This window comes from Alnus glutinosa, chromosome 2, assembly GCF_958979055.1.
Source record: "Alnus glutinosa chromosome 2, dhAlnGlut1.1, whole genome shotgun sequence".
Taxonomy (NCBI): Eukaryota; Viridiplantae; Streptophyta; class Magnoliopsida; order Fagales; family Betulaceae; genus Alnus; species Alnus glutinosa.
The window spans coordinates 35,944,242-35,965,207 of NC_084887.1; the positions used below are offsets into that span (position 1 = coordinate 35,944,242).

At 34.6% G+C, this 20,966-nt stretch overlaps 3 protein-coding genes across 5 annotated transcripts; all 3 read right to left on the reverse strand.

Moving 5' to 3' along the window:
* Positions 1–992: 992 nt before the first annotated feature.
* Positions 993–2,543, reverse strand: LOC133861546 (UDP-glycosyltransferase 90A1-like). The gene has a single exon (XM_062297330.1). It carries the CDS (start codon positions 2,530–2,532, stop codon positions 1,129–1,131), a length of 1,404 nt encoding a protein of 467 aa, XP_062153314.1. The 5' UTR covers positions 2,533–2,543; the 3' UTR covers positions 993–1,128.
* Positions 2,544–9,934: 7,391 nt separating this feature from the next.
* On the reverse strand, positions 9,935–11,199 carry LOC133861155 (RING-H2 finger protein ATL56-like). The gene has a single exon (XM_062296874.1). It carries the CDS (start codon positions 10,942–10,944, stop codon positions 10,231–10,233), a length of 714 nt encoding a protein of 237 aa, XP_062152858.1. The 5' UTR covers positions 10,945–11,199; the 3' UTR covers positions 9,935–10,230.
* Positions 11,200–13,805: 2,606 nt separating this feature from the next.
* Positions 13,806–18,997, reverse strand: LOC133859820 (uncharacterized). 3 transcript variants are annotated; one of them, XM_062295365.1, is made up of 6 exons: positions 18,597–18,997; positions 16,824–17,114; positions 16,533–16,639; positions 16,255–16,387; positions 15,936–16,130; positions 13,806–14,321 (listed from the first exon to the last, which is right to left on the reverse strand). In XM_062295365.1, exons 2-6 carry the CDS (start codon positions 17,094–17,096, stop codon positions 14,037–14,039), a joined length of 993 nt encoding a protein of 330 aa, XP_062151349.1. In that variant the 5' UTR covers positions 17,097–17,114; positions 18,597–18,997; the 3' UTR covers positions 13,806–14,036. The 3 variants fall into 3 exon arrangements, with proteins under 3 accessions (XP_062151349.1, XP_062151351.1, XP_062151350.1); XM_062295367.1 differs by lacking the exon at positions 18,597–18,997 and adding an exon at positions 18,223–18,259; XM_062295366.1 differs by lacking the exon at positions 18,597–18,997 and adding an exon at positions 18,204–18,224.
* Between the last annotated feature and the right edge of the window lie 1,969 nt (positions 18,998–20,966).

Here is a 20,966-nt window from a genome sequence, read left to right on the forward strand (position 1 = left end):
TTTAAAAAAAATCGAAACTTATTTCTACTTTATATCATATCAATCACTTCTTTTTATTATTAAAAACAAAATATTCACCTCAAAAACCTTTATCAAACATCAACCCACTATTTTTGCTCTCATTTAATCTACTAAACTAACATAGGTTTAAAATGTAAGTTATTTTCACGTATATTTTTTTATATGCTCTACAAAAAATATAATTAATTAGATTAATTATTTTTAACCAAATTTAAAAGAAAAAATTTGCCCATAAATCAAAGTACCCGCAAGTGATTTCAGACTTTGCACTCTTTATGATAGCCACACACTTAGCCTTGCTTGTAATTTTATTGTAGCATTAATGTAAGAATGAAAAATATTGTTATGCGTAGCTTCTATGAATGAATTAAGAGGATTTGTCTTATATTTATAATAAAACACATGCAATTCGCAAGTTATTACACGTTACAAGTACATTCGTTAAGACTCTACACTTTTAGCAATCTTTTACTACACGAGACAAACTCTTGAATTTTAAATGATTTATATATCACGTAACTCCTCGTTATTAATGTAACTCTTATAACTTTTAGGTAGTCTTCTAGCTCATTTTATCCTCCAACAATTCTCCCACAATTATTTTTTTGCCCCTCCAAAAATTTTCTTTAAATTTTGCTCCCAAACTGTAACGACTCACCCCCGACAACACAATATTATTCGCTTTTGGCTCTCAAAACCAGATTTTTCAGGAGGTCACCCTCTTGAGATTGCTCTCGTAGAAGCACGCTTAACTGCGGAGTTCTGATAGGTTCATGACCATCACGGCTTTAAAACGCGTTATGTCATAAATAATGCATTTATACATATAAACACATCCTCATTCGCAAGCGACGTGAGACGTCATAAACCGTTTAAAAAAAAAAAAAAAAAGCCCTTTGGTCCGCTTTGATTCGAGCAGACCAAGCTGATAGGCTTGCTTTGATATTCTTCCATTCGAGCTTGGCCTGTCAACGACAAATCACAACTTTGATATTTTGAATTGTGATTACACACTGATTAAGCTTAATTATTAAAAAAAAAAAAAAAAATGTAAAGAAAACAAAAAAGTTGTCTTCTATAGCCCACCGCGGTGGCCGGCGGAGAGAGTTACACAAGGCCTGTCTTAATGTGTAGCTCATCAATGAGTAAGTCCATCGTGCGGGAGGACGATCCACCGTCGTCCACAGCCTTCTTGGCCATCATGGCAAACTCCTTCACCTTCTTCCTCACCTCCTTCCCCATCTCTCCCTCCATCAACTCCTTCACCATTTTCTCTAACCCCTCCCACTTCACAAACCCTCTCACTGAACCATCAACGGTCTCAACCCTCAGCCCCACCTTTATCTCCTCCGCCACCATTCTCGCATTCAAAGGTTGCTCTGCCAGCATGGGCCACGCCAGGATTGGCACTCCGGCACATATGCTCTCCAAAACAGAATTCCACCCACAGTGGCTTAGAAACCCCTGCACGCACTCATGCATCAAAATCGCCCTTTGGTCAACCCACTCTCTCACTACAATTCCTGTGTCTTTCACTCTCTCTTCAAACCCCTCCGAAATCTCCGACTCGCTCTTTCTTATCACCCACAAGAAATTGACATTGGATTCTTCCAACCCAGTTGCTATTTCTTTGAGTTGTGCAGGGGAAATCTCCGCCTGAGATCCAAAGGCTACGTAAAGAACAGAGTTCCGCTGCTCCAGCTTCTGGTCCAGCCACTGCACCCATGCGGGCTTACTGTGGGGTTCCTGTGGTGGGTCAGCCAGGCAAAGAGGCCCCACGGACCAGGCCTTGGGTAAACCCTCACGGTTCCAATGATCAACAAACAAGGGCTCGAGCTCATGGAAACTGTTGAATATAATACCGTAGCTATTGGTCTCTGATATTACAGCATTCATAATGAACTCAAAATCCTGACCCTTTGGCTCCGGCTCCCTAAATTGCGGTTCAAAGTCATTTTTAGTGAGTTTGATCCATGGAAAAGTGGGCACTGTTATCAACTCATCGTCTGACTCGGGTCCAAAGAGAAGCCGATTCCGAACCACATCCCAGGACAAAGCCCTGGAGTAATAGCTCATCCCATGGAATGCAAACCGCGGGATGTTGAACGTGGAGGCAGACTCTAGAGTCCACCAAAGGAACCAATCGGAGACCACGAAGCTGACCCGTGGAAGAGCCTCCAGCTCTCGTTCGAAATCGGGCTGCATGAGCCTGGTGGCGATTGCGAATGAATGGAACAGGGACATTGAGGGCAGTTTGTCGGTGCTCTCGATGCCAGCTGGGACGTCACTGTCAGCTACGTTTTGAGGGAAGGGAAGGTCGACAATGGAGGCAGAAGTGTCAGCAAGGGACTGAGCGATGAACGGACGGTTTGCCGGGGTGGTGAAGACAGTGACGGCTTGGCGGCGGCGGAGGAGGAGGTGGGCTAGGTGGAGGATTGGGATGGTATGGCCTTTGGACATGAAGGGAAAGAGAACCACATGGTGAGCTTGTGTAACAGAGTTGGAACTCATTTTTCTTTCTTCTTCTTTCTCTCGCGACGAGTGAATAAGACTTAAAGAGTGTTGTTTGGTAATTAAATAGAATAAAAATTTCCTGGATTGGCAAACGCCCGTATATATGGGCCGGGCCATCCATGTTGGAGTCTGCTTCGTCTTCAAAGTTGGAAATATATATTTGGAAGAATGCTAAAATTTCTTTTACTATTTTTGAGTCTTTTTACGTTGATATGATCTTTTTATTTTTAATAAAAATAGAAAAGAGAGAAATCGAATTGAATTTTTTTTTTTATTAAAAGTAGGGTGTCATGTCAACATATAAGAACTTAAAAATGACACTAGAATGAGCTCTAGCATTTCTCTATTTGGAAAGATGATTAAATTGAATATATTTGAAAAAAATAAAAGTAAAACCGAAAAAAATAATTAAAAAAAAAAAAGAGGGGCAGTTGGAAAACTTGGATCACCTAGGGTTGAATCATTCCGCATAATAGTATTTTAATTTGAATGTCTCAAATTTTTTTTGTACGTATCAAAATCTTTTGAGGGATGCCACCATTGTTAATTATAAAATCTTATCTCACCTTCTTCTGATGTATGGCTCTTAATTCGCAACAATATAATATTCTATTCTTTGGAGCTCTTTGTATTAAAAAGAAAAAAAAAAAAAAAAAAAAACTTATTGATTCTCTTTCATTAGAACCATCAAATTTTTGAATATCAATAAGTGGATAATGTGGATTGTTGGGCTCTTTATACGCGTCGTAAGTTTAGCTGATCTAGTTGCGGCGTATATATACGAGTAGTGCTATAGTTTTTCCAAAAAAATCTTTTTGAACTTGTCAATTTAATTAATTAGTATATTAACTTATCAAGCACATACTCTTAATTATTTCGCTTATTATAAACTCACTTATATTTATATGAAATTATAACAAAAAAGATAGTGTTTCAAACATTTTGCTACATATGTTACCTTGAAAACATTTGGTCAAACTAAACAGCTACTGGAAAAGATAAAGGTACTTGAATGATGTGTCATGTTTGATTTTGGGCACTTATGGTCCAATGTTCTCTATTCTTGTTTTATTAGAAATGATATTTAGTAACGGTTATATAATTGTCGTACAATTTATTTAAAAGTGTAATAGTAAAAATTAATTTTTAGATTAACATATATATAAAAAAAAAAAAAAATTAATAAATAATTTTTAGTGTATCACAATCCTAGTAGTAAAAGAGAGTTATTCTAGCTTTATATTTATATACGAGTCTCGTCCAAGTTTAATCAATGTTACGCTATTTAGAGGGAGAAAGAATAAAAATATTGATCAAATTTGATATTGTGACGTAAGTGACTCGACTGCTTTTTTTAAAAAAAAAAAAAATTAATGAGTGAGTTGACTTTGACCAAGCCATCTCACGTGACGTGGGTGGAGTGCTAAGCGAAGACGGTTCCCGAATCCTCGTGAATAATGTTGGGACAATATAAATAATAAATAGCACCAACAATGTAATTAATAAATACAAGAATCTTATGGGTAGCAAAAAAAACAGACGAATAGTCAGCAAAATAATAATAATAATAATAAATAAAAAGACGAATATATAAGAATTAGAATAATTATGTTTTTTATTATATATTTTAATTCAGTTGGTCCATGAAAATCAGGCTCGCACCTTCCACCATGGACGTTTTATCAAACTTGAATTGACTTTGACGGATTTATATAACATAACAAATTAAAATTGAAAAAGAAACACAAGCAAACATACATACATAATTAAGAAATATTGCTTAGCAAAAAATAAATATATTAAATATTAAATATAATATCATCCATAATTATATTGGATCTTTTAAGTATGTATAGTTTAGTAGGTAAACTAAATTATACTCCATATCTTAAGATTTTAAAAATAGTGATACTATACGCCACTCTCATCCCTCCAAAGCCTATGGGACACCATAACATGTGAAACTAAATTGTTCAAAATACAATGTTCGAGCACCAATAACTTCTATATAAAGGGCAATGCCCGTGTATTTTCTAGCAATATTTTCAAAATCTTCGGTTCTCAAACATATCAATTCTCCATTTATTATTATTATTATCAGGGACGGAGCTAAAAGCTCTTATGGACAAGGGTTAAGCACTAAAAACATTTGTTGGTAATGGTCAATAGGCTAAATTTTTATTTTTTACTTTATTTATATATATATATATATATATATATATATATATATATATATATATATATATATATATATATATATATATATATATATATATATATATATATTACATAATTTTTTTCTTTTTTGGAATTGAGGTGGGGCATAGCCTATACCGAGCCCCCCTAAATCCATCCCTAATTATTATATGGAGCCTTTTTGCAAAGCTTTAATGTACGGATTTAGAACATTACAATAATTTTGTCCTATTGCATTGTAATATGACAGTTCAAATGAGAGTTTGTTTAGACCTTATTCACCTGAGCAAGTACTTAGACCGCATCTATTTGAACCGCTTGAACAAACAAATGAGCAGTGATAGGCAGGGGCAAACCAGCCGGTCCCTGCCCGTCCTTTTTCATTAAAAATAAATTTTTTAATAAAAAAGCAACTTTTGATGTCACATCAAAAATTGCTTTTTTTTAAAAAAAATAAAATAAAATAAAAATAAAAATTTATTAAAAGAGGTTGCTGGAGGACGGTAAAACGTTCTCGAAATATCATTTCCCCAAACAAATAGGGCTTGTTGCCCTATTGCACCGATCCGGTCGAAGGTAGTTGCCTAGAGAGGAGCTCAAATCAAAAGACATGGGCTAGACGTGAAAACAGACATCTAGCTAACCTTGAAGAGTGAAAATATTGAAATATCGCATTGCTCTAATGCCATTTCGATCCCCACACTCCACAAGGAAATTAGAATAATTAGAGATAATTACTAAATATATATATATATTCAATGAGTTTATCATAACCTTCCTTTGATTTTAGTCAAATGAGATGCATAGATATAGGACATTGTCTCTAACATTAATTGCTTCCAAGAAAAGGATCGAGGCCACTTACCAAAGTCACTAAGCTTAATTTCAATAGAAGTGGTCCAATTCAGACAGGCATTAACATCATGGACGGCTCGAGCTTTAAGTGACTTAGGCGGTCGCCTAGGTCCCAACTAATGAATACTATACAATAAATAAAGGATATATATATATATATATATTAAGGTTCAAAAAAGCATTTTAAGAATTTAATATAATAAAAAGTTAATAAAATATTCTTTAATTAAAGTCACCACTTAATAATTGTACAATAGACGTTATTTCCTAAACAAATTTTAACTTTGATATGGTAAAATTTTAATAAATGTTTCTAACTAAGGCCCTCAATTATAGTAAAAGTAATTACAAATTGAAAGTCTCATTATTTACATTTAAAAAGAACATATATAAATTCTTGAAAGGTCTCACTTATTTACTATTTTTAAAAGCCTAATTTTTACATTCATAAAATTAGTCCAACGTGCATAATTTTTCTCCAACGTTTTATTTGAATTGAATGTTTAGAAAAATCAAAAGACATGGGGTATGGCCATTTTTCTTTTTTAGGAACACAAGTTTTTATGGTTGGATCCGGCTTATGTCCAGTTATTTTTTCAACAGGATATCTCTAGTAATAAAAGTTGATGGTCCAAATTTCATTCCATTATGTTTAACTAAAAAAAAAAATACGCCCGCTTAAATAAGGTATATTAAATCACTAAATATTTCAAAAATTTAAGTTGATAAGAAATTGTAAATTTACAAATATAAGGTTCGAACCTAAAACTTTTATTCTGATACTATATAAAATATATTCGATCTAAAAAACTGTTTAAAATAATAATAAAAAAAAATATGTGAATTTAATTATCAATTAATATTTTAAAAAGGTGTATGATCATGTGCAAGCATGATCTCACTTAGTATGTAGTTGCTCGATGTCCACTTGGTACCATCCATATAGATTCCAGATAACAAGTTACATGCATCCATGATGACTCCATGCCAAAAGGTTAAAATTATAATGGCCATCCCACTCATTAAGTATAAGCCACACATACGAATGGTATAAATCTAAAATCTTAACGAGTTCAGTTTCGATTAGAATCAAACTCAAGCAAATTCAACAACAAATATCAAAACTTGGTGGCCACTGGGGCTTAGAGGTCACTATATTAGGTATGTATTTATTTGAAAGGTTAAATATATTTTAGCCTCCTAAACTACCACTCTTTTTCTGGATGGCCCTCCAAACTACCAATGCTTAGATTTTGGCCCTCCAAACTACCACTTTTTGATTTTTTGATCCCATCCGTCTATTTATGCCGTCAATTCTAATAGAAATTGGCTAAAAACTCGAAAATACCTATCCTTTAACCGTGGAAATTTTAAAGTGTAGGATGGGTATTTTCGAATTTCTGTTTAGAATTGAAGGTATAAATGGACGGATGGGGCTAAAAAACCAGAAAGTGATAGTTTGGGAAGCCAGAATCTAAACATTGGTAGTTGGAGGGTCATCCAAAGAAAAAATAGTAGTTTAGAGGCTAAAATATATTTATCCTTGTTTGAATCCTACACGGTGTATATATAGAGAATTGAGGCCCAGTGTGTAGGACCTACCCCCATGTGTAGGACCTACCCCCATGTGAGGGAGTATTGTACAATTGTCGTGGTGGTGTTGTAAAATTATCATTTTCCGTGTATATATATATATATATATATATATATATATATATATATATATATATATATGTCATCCCGAACCAAAGGCGCCTGATACGTACGGATCACCTTAATGCCAACGTGGGATATAGTTTGGAAACTTTCAGAAAGTACTTGAGAAAGTAGTCTCCAAGTTTGGCCTTTTGTGTTCAATTATTGTTTTACTTTTTATTTTGGTCCTGCATGGCTGCGCCTCCATGAAAACGTATCGACAGACGACAAGCAGGGCATTCTTTGTGATTCACCTTCTTTTTTTTTTTGCATTTTTTTGCATTTTTTTTCCTGCCCATAATTTTTATGGGACAAATTTCTTCATGAAATTATGTTGTATAATGGTTTTAACTTTTCTCTCTCAAAGACTCTTTAAATTTCATGATTTTCTTTAAATGTGAGAAAATTTTATAAAAATTTATATGTTGTAGAGCAAACTCTCTTGGTGTTTCCTAAACCAAGGAAAAGCCAAAGGATCTTGGGTATAGGACTTTAGCTTCCCTTATCCTAATTTTATTTATTTTTATTTTTAAAACAAAAGTTTTAACTTTTCTTTCTTTTCTCTTTCTCTCTTTCTCCTAACATTGTATTGACATAATATTTAAATGGTATAGACTATAGGAAAAAGATAAATTAAGCTTATGTGAATTAAAGTTTATTTGAATGTGAAAGTAAAATGTAAAGTGGTTTCCTAAAATTAAAGAATATTTAAGAGAAGCTGATACTAGTGTTCTTAGTATATATATTAAACTGACACGTAACTCTTACATACATTTTTAAGAAAACATGTGATTTTGACATGCATTGAGAATTGCATGCTCAAAAAATACATGTCAGTTTAATAAATTAAATTAAATAAATTTATTCCAACCCAATTTAAAGGAAAACTTTATCATTATTTATCGTTGCCTATTTTTATGGGCCAAGAACTAGAAGGTTATTGGCAGCTAACCTTGGTCCTTAGAAGAGTGCTAGATTATTAACCATTTCAATTCACATTTCTTGGCAACAAAACATTTTTCTTCCCAAATGGTCCAATTGAAATTTCAAGAGCCTATCATATCATCTTTGTCTCCCTAATTTTAGACATAAAAATCCATTCACTTTAACTTTTAATATAAGTTCCCTTACAAAATGATGTGGTAGTATATAATTAGAGAAATAACTAACTAAAAAAAATTATTTATCAATTTAATTAATTAATTAATTAATAATTGACTTATCAATCATACATTCTTAATCATTTCACAACTGCATGCAGTCACACCAGTTTGTAAGAAAAATTGTAATAAAAGCACCTCAAGCATTTTCCAATCCATTATGTCCGTGATTTGTATGTCTTCTGCTATGACTATTTCTAGTATTTGGAACCAAGGAATTCTCACGTCTTCTACTCGAGTAATGCTAAAAGTTTTTCTTGTATCCCTCTAAAAATAATGTAATTAGCTTTTAAATTACTATTTGATTTGTGTTAAATTACTATTAAATTTTAATCTAATTATAATTTTAAAAGTTATTTCATTTTTAAAATGAGACAGAAAGAACACAAAAAAAAAAAAAAAAAAGACATTTAAAATTACTCATGCTTTGAGTCTTTGACCACGTTTCATATTGAAACATTGTTCCTCTTTATTTTATTTTAATCTCAAAGCCCAATCCAAATATGCAGTACAGGCCCATACACCTGATCAAATGTTTCACATTTTTTTTTATTGGAAGCCCATTGCATATATTGCAATTAGAGGTCCAATAAATGGGCTAGATTGAGGCCCATTCACTGAATTAGCCATAATTTGATAAGAGTAATGATATGTCATTGACATGTGTCAGTATATAATTAGAGGGTGTTAACATTTTTTCTTAATGAACGACGTAGCTTCAATCACATATATTAACACGTGCCAAAACAAGTTGTGGAAGGGTTTGTGTCTAGAATTTTCCTTGAATCTGAAAAAGTCGATCCTGAGATGTTCCTTCTTTTTGTTATTGATGGACTTTCTTTAAGGTCCGAGTCTAACTTGGCCTTCTCCATTTACACATGAAAAGATGTTTTCCTGCTCAAATGTGGGCCTTCGATCATCATTTTGTACCCAACCAGTATCACTCTTTTGACAGTGCCACGTCAATATATATATAGATTTGTTCGTGTTAAAAATAAATTAACAATACCACGTTAATATAGCAGGACAATAATGTGGTATATAAAATTACTCTAAAATAAAACTTGCTTCAAGTAAGGGTGGTAATTTGTATTTGCATATCGGGTTCAGAGTTGTGTATGTATAAGATTATATAGGTAAATTCTAACTTAACTCATCTAATTAAACAAATCAGATCCCTCAACCTTTACACACTAATTTTGTGACGAGTTTACAGGTTGTGTCAAAAATATAAAACATAAATGTCTTATGTAAAGCTTAGGTTGTGTCGAGGCTTGAGTATAATAGGTTAACCTTAATCCAATCAATTTTATTACACACGTCAGGTGTTCCAACCTTAATTCGCTAATTTTGTGTTAAGCTCGTATCGGGTACACACGTCAAAATCTTCCATTTTGCAAACAGGTTGTCACCCACATAAGCTGAAACGAACCAATCAAATGCTGCAATCACAGCTGAATAAAAGGAAACAAGCACCCATCAACTAAAAAATCTACCAAACAAGCAAAGAGGTGTACTCAAATTCTAAAAACATATTTACAAACAAAAAAAAAAAATTTTCTAAAAACAAAAAGGGAAAGTAACACATCTTGATCATAACTCATAAATGAATCCGTCAAAGTATACAAGCAATCATACATGAACTCATTGTCTATTGTTTGTGCTTGTGTCTATGCTGCCTTTTCCATTTGGGCTATATATTGTTGAGATGCTTGCCCTTTTATGGTTGTTTGATTCCCGATAACCCCTTTCCCATATTTGAATAATAATAATAATAAAATATTATACATCAATCAGGCTGCGAAGCATACTGATGCAAAGGAGAGGGGTCAGAACTCGGCTGATTCCCATCTGTATTTGCTTGGCTCTCTCCCGATTCAACTCCAGAATCATTCAAATGGGTGCTTCCCACTATCTGGTTTTCTCTGAGCTCTATCCCAATATCACTCTCACAGCTACTTTCTATTATCGGGCTCTCTGTCAACTCAATCCTAATATCACTGAGGTAGCTGCTTCCTGTTGTTTGGCTCCCTCTCAACTCAACGCTGAGATCACTGAAATTGCTGCTCCCTTCCCCTGAAACCGAACCGCGCTTCCAAGATTCAGCACTGGTTCGACAAATTGGGCAGATGGGTGTCTTCAAAAGCCATTCATCCACACACTGGGCATGAAAACTGTGCCTGCATATGGGCAACAATCTACACTTATCACCCATCTTGAAGTTCTCCAAGCAAACTGCGCAATCCACTGGGCTGCTTCTCTCTTCTTTGGCTATGTAGTCATAGCAAGGAAGCTTGTCTAAGTCATCCCTAGACATGCTTGTGCCTCCAGTTCGGCCCCTCTCAACCATAGTTCCATTAGAGAATCCTCTTCTAAAGACCCTTCCAACAATACAAATATGTATTAGGACCAGGACAACAATTCCCCCAAACAACAGTATCACAGATAGGATAATTGTCATTAACATAACCTTTGTTGCCGCAGCCAAAACTTTATCACTCATCACAATCTTTCTGAAGACTTCTCTTAAAACCTATTGAAGAAAATCCCAGTATCTTTTGCCACCGAGCTTCCTTCAAAAGCAGAAACCATTGCCAACCTCTATGTTTCTTAGTTTCCTTAAAACTCAGAATTCAAGCTGAAAATTAAATGATAAGAAATGTTAACTTGAAGGATGCATGGAGGAGAAAATTATAAGATAGCAATTAGAAGCAGGTGGAGTGGTTCATTCATTCATGCCTAAAATGTGTTGGGTATGAAAGATATTTAATGCTCTAGTAGGTCTTGGTCTTAATCTCTACCATGGAGTGGGTAGGAAAAGAACCAACGTTTGCAAGTTGAGGCAAAAACATCACACGAAACTGTCTTTACTATTTGTCTTTTGTTTTCTTTTACAAATGTATCAACAAACATCTCAAATACAAAACACTATAAAATATAAAAACCCTTTTTGTCTTTATCTTTACATTATATCAAAAGAAATTTAGCATAAAAAACAAAAAAATACTCTCCAAAACACACGTTGCATTTTCTTTAATTATTCTTTTGATTTTTTGGGGCGCGGGAACTGTTAACCCAACAATCAACACTACCCCCACAACTATAAGAGAAATAATTTATTTTCTCTTTTATTTTTTTTATTATTATTATTTTTTAAATTTTTTAAACTCACCATCATATAATAATTTTGAAAAAGTGTGATCACTGATCTCCAACAATAATGAATTGAAGCAAACCCAAACGGACCTTTGAAAGATAGGAAGTACCATTGCTCTGCAAAAGTTGAAGACCTTTTCTCTTTATGTTCTTGGCAGAAGAAATAAATGTGTATGTATGGTTTCACCCGCTTTCTTGTGTTTACTTTATACGGTTTTGGCATATTAACAAATAAGACAGCCATAAACACTCGTCAAAACTCAAAAGACAACTCTGATCTTTACTTTATTCATCTTATATATATATATATATATATATATATATGTGGTAGATAACCTTCCAGATATTCACGATCCTCAATCAGGCATCAACACAACACGAAAGCTTTCTAAATCACGAGAAGTTACACGTTTTTCGTCTTCACTTTTTCTTTTCCTCGATTCAAGTAACTCTTTGCTCAGCTGCCAATATTGAAAATATTATTCAAAGCAATAGTATAAAATATATGAGTTTAAGGATTAGGTCCGTTTGAATTTGTAATTTTAAAAAGTGAGATTTGAAATGTGCGATTTGAAAAAAATAATTTTTAAAAACGCAATTAAGCATTTGACAAATCGCAGTTTGACCTTTAAAATCGCAGGTTAGCCTTTTAAAATACTGCGTTTTCAAAAAAACACTATATTACTTGCGATTTGAATAAGCACTTTTCTGCGTTTCCAAACGGTTTATTTTCTGCAATTTGGTTTAAAATCGCATTTTTTCTCTACGAAATCGCAATTCCAAACACACCCTTAATCTAAAATGAAATTAAAAAGAATGATAACTTTATAAAAATGTATCGAATTATACGTTGTTTTGAGATAAAGGTACTAAACTAGCAAACGTTTTAAATTTGGATATTCAAGTTTCTAAACATCTCACTTAAAGATACTCCGTTAGAATTTACTGTTAAATCTTGCAAATATTTTCAAAACACCCTTGTGTTTATTTTTTAAAAAAAAATTATAAAATTTTTCAAAGATTCAAGCATGGTTATTTTTTCAAATTCCGCTAAATTCTAACAAACACCTAGATTCTAGCATTTTTTTTTTCTTTTTCTTTATTCTAAAAAAATAAGGGTATTTTGGGTATTCCATTAAGATTTAACAGCAAATCCTAACAGAGTACCTTAAGTGAGACGTTTGAAAACTTAAATACCCCAATTTGAGACATTTGCTAGTTCAATACTCTTATCTCAAAACAGCGTATAATTCAATACATTTTTGTGAAGTTATCCATAAAAAGAAAGTTTACAATCCCCATATTGACCCTTCTGTAATAGATAATATATTATGGGAGTGGTGGTTGGAGCATTATGTTAGTAGTTGTGATGTTATTTTGGTTGGAAGAGTCTAATAAAGCAACAAGTTTTCTCAGAATAATCTTCTTCTTTTTCTCATAAAAAGAAAAAGGTTACATCTTAAATACATAGGGAGCATGTAAAAGGAAACCCCATAAACTATGATCTTAAAATTTGAAATTAAGGTCCAAACAAGTCCAAAAAGAAGAAATGAAATCTGCTCAAAGCATTATTCTTCATTCTTTTTGTCCGAGTCTGTTCAAAGCATTCAACCAATCAAAAAAGTAATCTCAGAAACATAATAAGCCTCCCCCATAGTATTTTCAGCTCTTACATATCCTGCAACCAAACGGAGTATATTACTTACAGTATCGAACACTCTTAATAGGTAACCCCATTGCATGATTTATTTTCTTTCTTGTAGAAGTCTATGCCATCTCAAAGATTACGTATATAAAGAGTTGAAGTTTAGAGGTCAAGGAATCCAGCTCATGTCTACACATACTCCCAAATACTCGCACTTTGACATGGAAGTAAAATCACCGTTTAAAGAAATAATAAATGAAAGTACATATAATTTTTACGTCAGAAAGTAAGCACTTACGAGTATATGTAGTATTTCTCACCCCCAAAATTACTTTAGCAACCCCAATACCCCACCACCACCAAAAAAAATAAAAAATAAAAAGGAAAAGGACACGGAAAACCTATCCACTTCTCGATGTTACATCCAGAGAAAAACCAAAAACAAAAAATTATATCAATCATGAACGTGGAAATATGCTTCTAAATTAGGCTTGCAAAAGCATAAAAAATGCAGTGTAACTTTCTAGTGCCTAGCACACATCCAGAATTGAGGAAATGGTGGCTAGCAGTAAACCGTATACGGGAATTATCATAAAAGTTCCTGCTCAACTACAAAAGCTTCAACCGCAATTCCAAACATCTCAATGGTTCACAGCATTTACAAAAGAGGACAGTAAAGCAAATCAAAGCAAGGAAACTGCAATTGTGGGGTAGGTTTCCCGAAGCTCATATATGTTGGTAAATGAGGATAGTACTCACTAAATCTCATCATATGTGTTCTATATTAACCTGTATCAGGAACCCAATACGAGACCCTCCCGAGCAATATTAGTCACACGAAGGACAGCTTGTGCACTTAAAGGAGAGAGTTTTGACTGACAAAAGTTCTCCCAAGAGCCCGTGTCTGGATGATCTGACACAGCTTCTGGTATGAGGTCATGAAATTTCTCGTATACAGTTTGCAGCTCCAGAAGAAGGGTTCGAGCAGCCTCCCGGGACTCTGGAAGTTGGTCGCTGAGCTGGGGTGCAGCTGTTTGGATCAATTTGTCAATACCATACGCTTTTATGCCCTCAACACCCTGTTGACATAAGAAAGACAAGCATATTAGGAAAGTATAAATACACATATAGTTGGCATCAAGTGAGAATAGGATACACCACGTCCACTGATGATTTATTCTGCAATATAATTCTTTAAAAGTTCAAAAGATATGCATAATCAGAATAAGAACACCACCTCAAACCTAATGTAAGTAAAACCTTTCCTGTCCAAGAAAACCCAAGCCAGAACGCACCATGCAGTCAAAGCACTAATACCTAGAGCAAGATACATTGTAGCCAATAGTATTTTCCACAATTTTTTTCCTCCCTTTTCTGGATTGTTTCATATTAGGCCTCATCAAATTTACAAAATAACAGAAGACAGCCATATAACAGTCCTTCTATATGCTGGAAAAAAGACAATCAGAGATCTCTTACCAAAAAGAATGATCAAAACAACATCAAGGGAATAAAAAGTATACTGAGAGTTTGATGACACTATTAGTCACCAAGAAAGAGATAGATGCCTTAGAAATACAGCTTATAATAATTCTTCAAAAGTAAATTTCAAAAACCAAGCAACTAAAATGAATAAAGGTGTTAGACGGATGTGACATACAATTTTCTTTTTTCCTTAACTCAGAAAAAATTTGATTTAAAGAAATGGGGAGATTAAAAAAAAAAAAAGGCATGTAGAATTAGAATTGCACTCGTATGTATAGATAAAACAGGTAAACATAGGGTAATTGGGGCAAATAGGAAGTCACCAGAGAGAGAGAGAGAGAGAGAGAGTCAAAATCCAGAAATGCTTGGCAGGAAAATAAATGTTCGTAAACATGCAAACAAATGTATACATGTACATGGATAATCAGAGGGGAAGGGGAGACGGATCTAATTGTGACAGCCATACGGATTAATATTTCAAACCCTAGGACTGGTTTTTCAAAGGCCAGTGGAAGGTTTATGGAGTCAACATAGCAGAAAGGCGACACGACAAGACTAGACTCAAAACCAAAGCACGAAATGGTTCTTAAAGACATCCATAATGCCGGGCACACAAAATAAGGTTATTACATCAAAAGCATAGCAGGAAACAAGCAGCAGCTGTTACAAAGTAAATAGTTTTTTTTTTTGGATAAGTAAGAGCTGTTACAAAGTAAATAGTGAATCTATATCTCAACATGGAGTACTCAAAGGATCTTCATAGGATTTTCACATTAATTTGTATTTCTGAAATCACAACAAAGAGATAACTATTTGCATAAACCACATAAGAAAATCATCTACAGTTCAATCAGATGTCTGAAAAACGATATTAGCAACTTTAGGGGTAATAACAACACTGGCAAATACAAATTTTTTACAGTGTTTTTGTAAATCCCACTTTTCCCCCTCAAAAAGGGAAAAAGGCTCAAGAAAACTTCCTTCCTAAGCATATCGCATTCTCTTTCTTTTCTCAGATTCTCAAGAACCAGAGAAATATTACAAAAGATATGAAACAAAGTAAATGACTATATAAACAAGAAACCTAAATTGGAATGATTTTTATAGCTAAGGAAACATAAAATGGGAAACTACTATTAGAAAATAGAGAAGAAATATTCCTAAAAACACAGATAAGCAAATAAGGATGCCTATTATCTTTTTCTTACCAGTCGTGGAACACTTCGACAAAAGAACATCGATGCCTTCGCTCGAATTCGAGGATTCTTGTTCTTAAGATATGGTTGCAATTTTGGTAATAACAGAACAGGGGAAACCCAATTAGTCATTGCTACTAAAGCTCTCTCAGCTGCCTCGCACACAAATCTTTTGTCTTGTGAAGACTTGAGAAGAAGCTGTACTAGCTGCACCCATCACATTTGATCACAATGGAAAAAACAAGTAAGAAATAAATTTGCATGTAAATGCTACGAGAATTTCCTACAAAGCAACCAGTCATGGCAATAGCATATAAGAAACATAAGTTACCAGAGGGTCCAATGAATCAATTATGTGATCATTATATGCACTGAAAATGTCTGCAGATGTCATAATTGCAGTTTTGCAAACAGCACTTCTAGGATTCTTCAGGGACTTCACCACCAGCGAAATCACATCTCCCCTATTCACCAATATTATGACGGACATAAATAAAATTGTCAAACAAACAGTATCTTGAAACGCATTAATTAACAATATCTCTATTGGACAAGCTATAATGCTATATTTCTTTCAATCAGATAATCCAATAAGAATTTCGGACTTACAGCATATCAAGCATTGCTTCCTTGTGAAATATTGATAGTCGGCGTACGTTATTGAGTGCGTCACACACCAGAATCCAATCTTTAGATTCAAGTCCAGCTAAGAGTGTCTGAAAAAAAAAAAAATTTAAAAAAAAGCATTATATGCACATCATAGAAAGAGTTGACCTCCAAATATTAGAATGGCCATGCATGATCATCCAAGAAGAAAAGTTTAAACCAAACACCATATGAGGAAAATATAAGCAATGTCACTACCCTTAACAAGTGGAAAAAGAAGAAGAAAAATAATACCTTAAGACTTGTATCAACATCTTCTAAATCATTCAAGTTCTCAGATTCAATGTATTCTACTTCTGAATTTCCAGTCTCTACTCCAGATTTAGCGGTCTCATTACCATTAATTTGAGGTGAAACCAAGGAGGCAGAGTCTTTCTTTTGGCATTCTTCAAGATTTTCATTAGCATTTCCAACGTAAGGTTTAGTAATATTCCCTTTACTGGAGCTCTCATTCTTCTTCTCAGATCCAGGTATTGTATTGAGATCTCGAAGAGCTGTCTCTGACATCACTTTCTGGCTAGAAGTCTGGGAAAAAGTAAAAAAAAAATCCTTTCATCATAAGCAATCCTAAGACAATAACAAGACAGCATAATTTGTCAATATGCTCATTATGATCATATTGGAATGGAGAAACATAATAATATAATTAAAACCAGATTTGAGCATATGAGAAGATTCATACATTCGCCCTCGTTTCATATCCTAAAAGATAAACCCATTTACTGAGAAGTAAGTTTTCCAAGCATTGTCCCATCATAATTTCCAACAATCACACAGCATAAACAAAATCCAGGGGCTTTGATAATTGCTGAAGCATTTTTTTCATGTCAACTTTACATGTAAAGATTATAGCAGTGCCTTTCTAAGGGTCTAAAATATTCCCAGGCATAAACATATTGCCAACAGATTATTTAGCCATGTCTTGGATCCACTTTGCAACTCAACTTAATCACAATATGAGCGTAGAGCCTTTCCTGCCTGCATCGGTGCCAGTAATTACTTTAGCTACGGACATCAAACAATACAAACAATTTGATTCCTATAAGGATCTCAACAAGCAGCACATGCATTTTTCAGTAAGAAATTGCAAACATTATGCATCTAATAACCTCATAGTTTGTGTTGCTATCTAGCTACCTCGTATCCTTGCCATTTGGCTCCACTTATAACTTTACACTCCTCTGAGCAAACTTCAGAATTTCCTAGGTCTTCTTGACTTCACTTCCTTTAAAGATATAGTCTTAGATCATCCATCTTTTTCATGCGACTTCAAACCTAATATCTTTAGCACTACAGCATTCATTTCAAACTTCACCACCATATCTTAAAGCACATGCTAAAAGCCATCCCCTCTAGCATTACTATAGAATAGCAAATTAATCACCGAGGGAATAATCTGAGAGCTCCTCCATAATCAAATTTATCTTTCATTGATTCAAAAAACTCTTAGAGAAACATATTCCCTTTACTTATGTAAGTGTCAACAATAACATATTGAAAACCTCAGAATCGCATTTCAATTCTAGGAGCATAATGCTCAACTAAATGAATATATGAGTAACCAAAGTAACCGAACGAGTTCACAAGCATTCGCTAATCCCTAAATATACATACCAGAACTAAATCAACCAACCTAAAAACTGCAATGCAAGATTCTCTTCCTTGCAACACTCACTCCCAAACAAATCCCCAATCCCCTGACAAAAAACAGTTCAAATTAAAAGAAACAGATACAGATAATCACAAATTTCACACAGCAATCACATTTAGTAGACCCAAACACAAACAGAGTGAATAAAACCAAAGCTAACGAAGATCTGACGCTCCAATAAGCAAATTGCAAACAACAAAAAGTACACAACAAAGATCTCACCCCGCACTACATCAGGATCGCGAATTTTCTCATTAACACTAGACATTTCAATCCAGTTCCACCATTTTTCCAAATTGATTCGACGTTCAAAACAAAATATACGTAATATATGAGTGTGTGTAGAGAGAGAGTACCAGAGAGCGGAGAAGAATGATCGGCCAAACAGCGAAGAAAATGCGTCGCCTCTCAGTCTATTTCACAGTCCCACTCTGTGAAATTGGCGGACTTATAAGAGAGGGAGAGAGAGAGGGGGGGGGGGGGATTTCTAACCGGCGAGTCAACACGAGACGACGCCGCTTATGGTAAAAGAACCCGACCTGGGCCGGCAGGGACGGGATATTTGCTGCATGTGATGGGGTAGGGGAGGGGGCCGGGCTGGCGAAATGCCCGCGGTTTGCTTGTGAATTATCGGAAGTGCCACTGCTTGATCATCGTCGTTTCAATCTGGTTAAAGGTTTTTGTGATTGTGTTTCCTTTTTAGCATTTTTTAGGTGTAAATAAATGTATTTGATTTTTGAAAAGATTTTTCAGATTTTGAACTGACGCTCCAACACGAGACAATGAAATGAAGGTTTTGAAATGATGCCTTATCATTTGACAAGGATTACTGGATTAATTAAGTTGGGGAAGGAAAGGGTTTATTATGATTACCTCACCCATCAAATCGATCGTAGCCGTCGGATTATTATGTAATTGTGCGTTAACGGTTGATTAATCCAAAGACTGGGTCTAAGATACAGGTTGGCGATTTGACGTTTGTTTGTGATTAGAGCTTTCTTTTCTTTTGTTTTTTTTTCTTTTTTTCTTTGTTTTGTAGCGCTATTAAATATTAAATATGGCATATAAGTATGCTCTAAGGGCACCACATGGAGTGCCAATGGTAGCGGCCAGCGGGGGGGACATATTGATTGTTGTTGTTTTGACTCTTGAAAGGCACGTGATTTACATCCAACATCAAATTTTCTAGCAACAAGTACCATTGCTTTGGGTATATCTTGGATTGGACCATCAAATGATCAAAAGCATCTCTTTTTCAAATTGCATTGATATATTTGGTTTCAACTTCAACTTCGCTGTTGTTTCATTCAGCGGAATATGCAAAACTTGTTGTGTGAATTTTTTTATTTGACGGTCTTCATTATTTTTTAATTTTTTTTTTTAAATGTCTGATTTAAAGGTTAGTTAAGACTACTACATTAGAATTGTGTGATAAAACAAAATAATTTCTAACATTACTTATGAAAATGGTGTATGTCCTCAAATGTTCGAAATATCGTTAAATGCATACATGGATCCATGTCTATTAAGTGCTCGATTAGATTCAAAATTTAGTAATAATTTATTTAAAATTCAAAAGTAATTTTTAAGACATACAAGTGAGAAGGGACGAAGAAATGAACGGGAGATGATCCAATTCATTTTATTTGAGAAATAAAATTGACCTTTGATATTTATATGGATAATTTTACCCCTCAAACTCTGGAGAATCCAAATGCAGTGAAAAGTGGGCGAGGGAAGTGGGAAACCACATGTATGGGTACGTACAACCATATATACGAACATGCGCGCGTTCAACCACATCTCGGTTTGTTTGATTACTACTGGGGTAGAGTCTGATGGATGATATCTTTTTACTAGTTTGTCCCTACGTTTCTTAATTATTAAAATTAATTAATTCCATGCCATTGGCTACACAAGGTATGTGTGAGCTCCAAGACATGTCGAAACTATGTAGACTTGAAAATAAATTATTTATAAATCTAAGGGTAAGTTTGATATTACGATTTTGTAGATAAAAAATACAATTTAAATGAAATCATAAAAAATAGATAGTTTAGAATTGCGTTTCTAAAAAATTGTGATTTGAGAAAAATAGAGCGCTAGAGTTTTAAGCATCTTTGTGCCAGAGGGAGCCACCCTCCTCTCCTCCTAACCTTTCTAAGGCTATGGTGGTTTTTTGGCCCTCCCTAGTGTAAACTAGTGGAGGCTAGATGTCTCTTACCTTTTAGGACTGTGGAGTTTTATTTTCCCTGACTTGTACCGGTGGTAGTTGTTATTTCTCCTAACTTTTAGAGCTGTGGAATTTTTTCTTTCCTTTTTGGGGATTTCTGGTAGAAGCTACACTAGCAGTTGGTTGAAAGGAGTGGTCGTTCATGGTGTGTCTCCGGCGAAGGTTTTGTCTGGTCGTGCAAAATTTGGGGATATCTTTGAAGCTAGATTTGTGGCATTTGACTGGTTTTCTCTTCACACGTGCTCTTCCATGGTGGTCGCCAGCTTCTTCCAGTCTGGTTGTGTCAAGCCACAATAGTGGTGGTGCCTCCTTCTCGGCACGTGGCCAGCACGCAACATGGAGTTTTCTCCCGCAACTAGCGCATGAGGGCCACAGCTTGTCGTTTCCGGTGGTGGTTGGTGGAGATCAGTGGTTCTGGATGTCGTCTGCTGCTAGAGGGCTTCTGCAGACGGCACGGGCCTGCTTCGGCAAGCACGTGCCGGTTCCGATGACA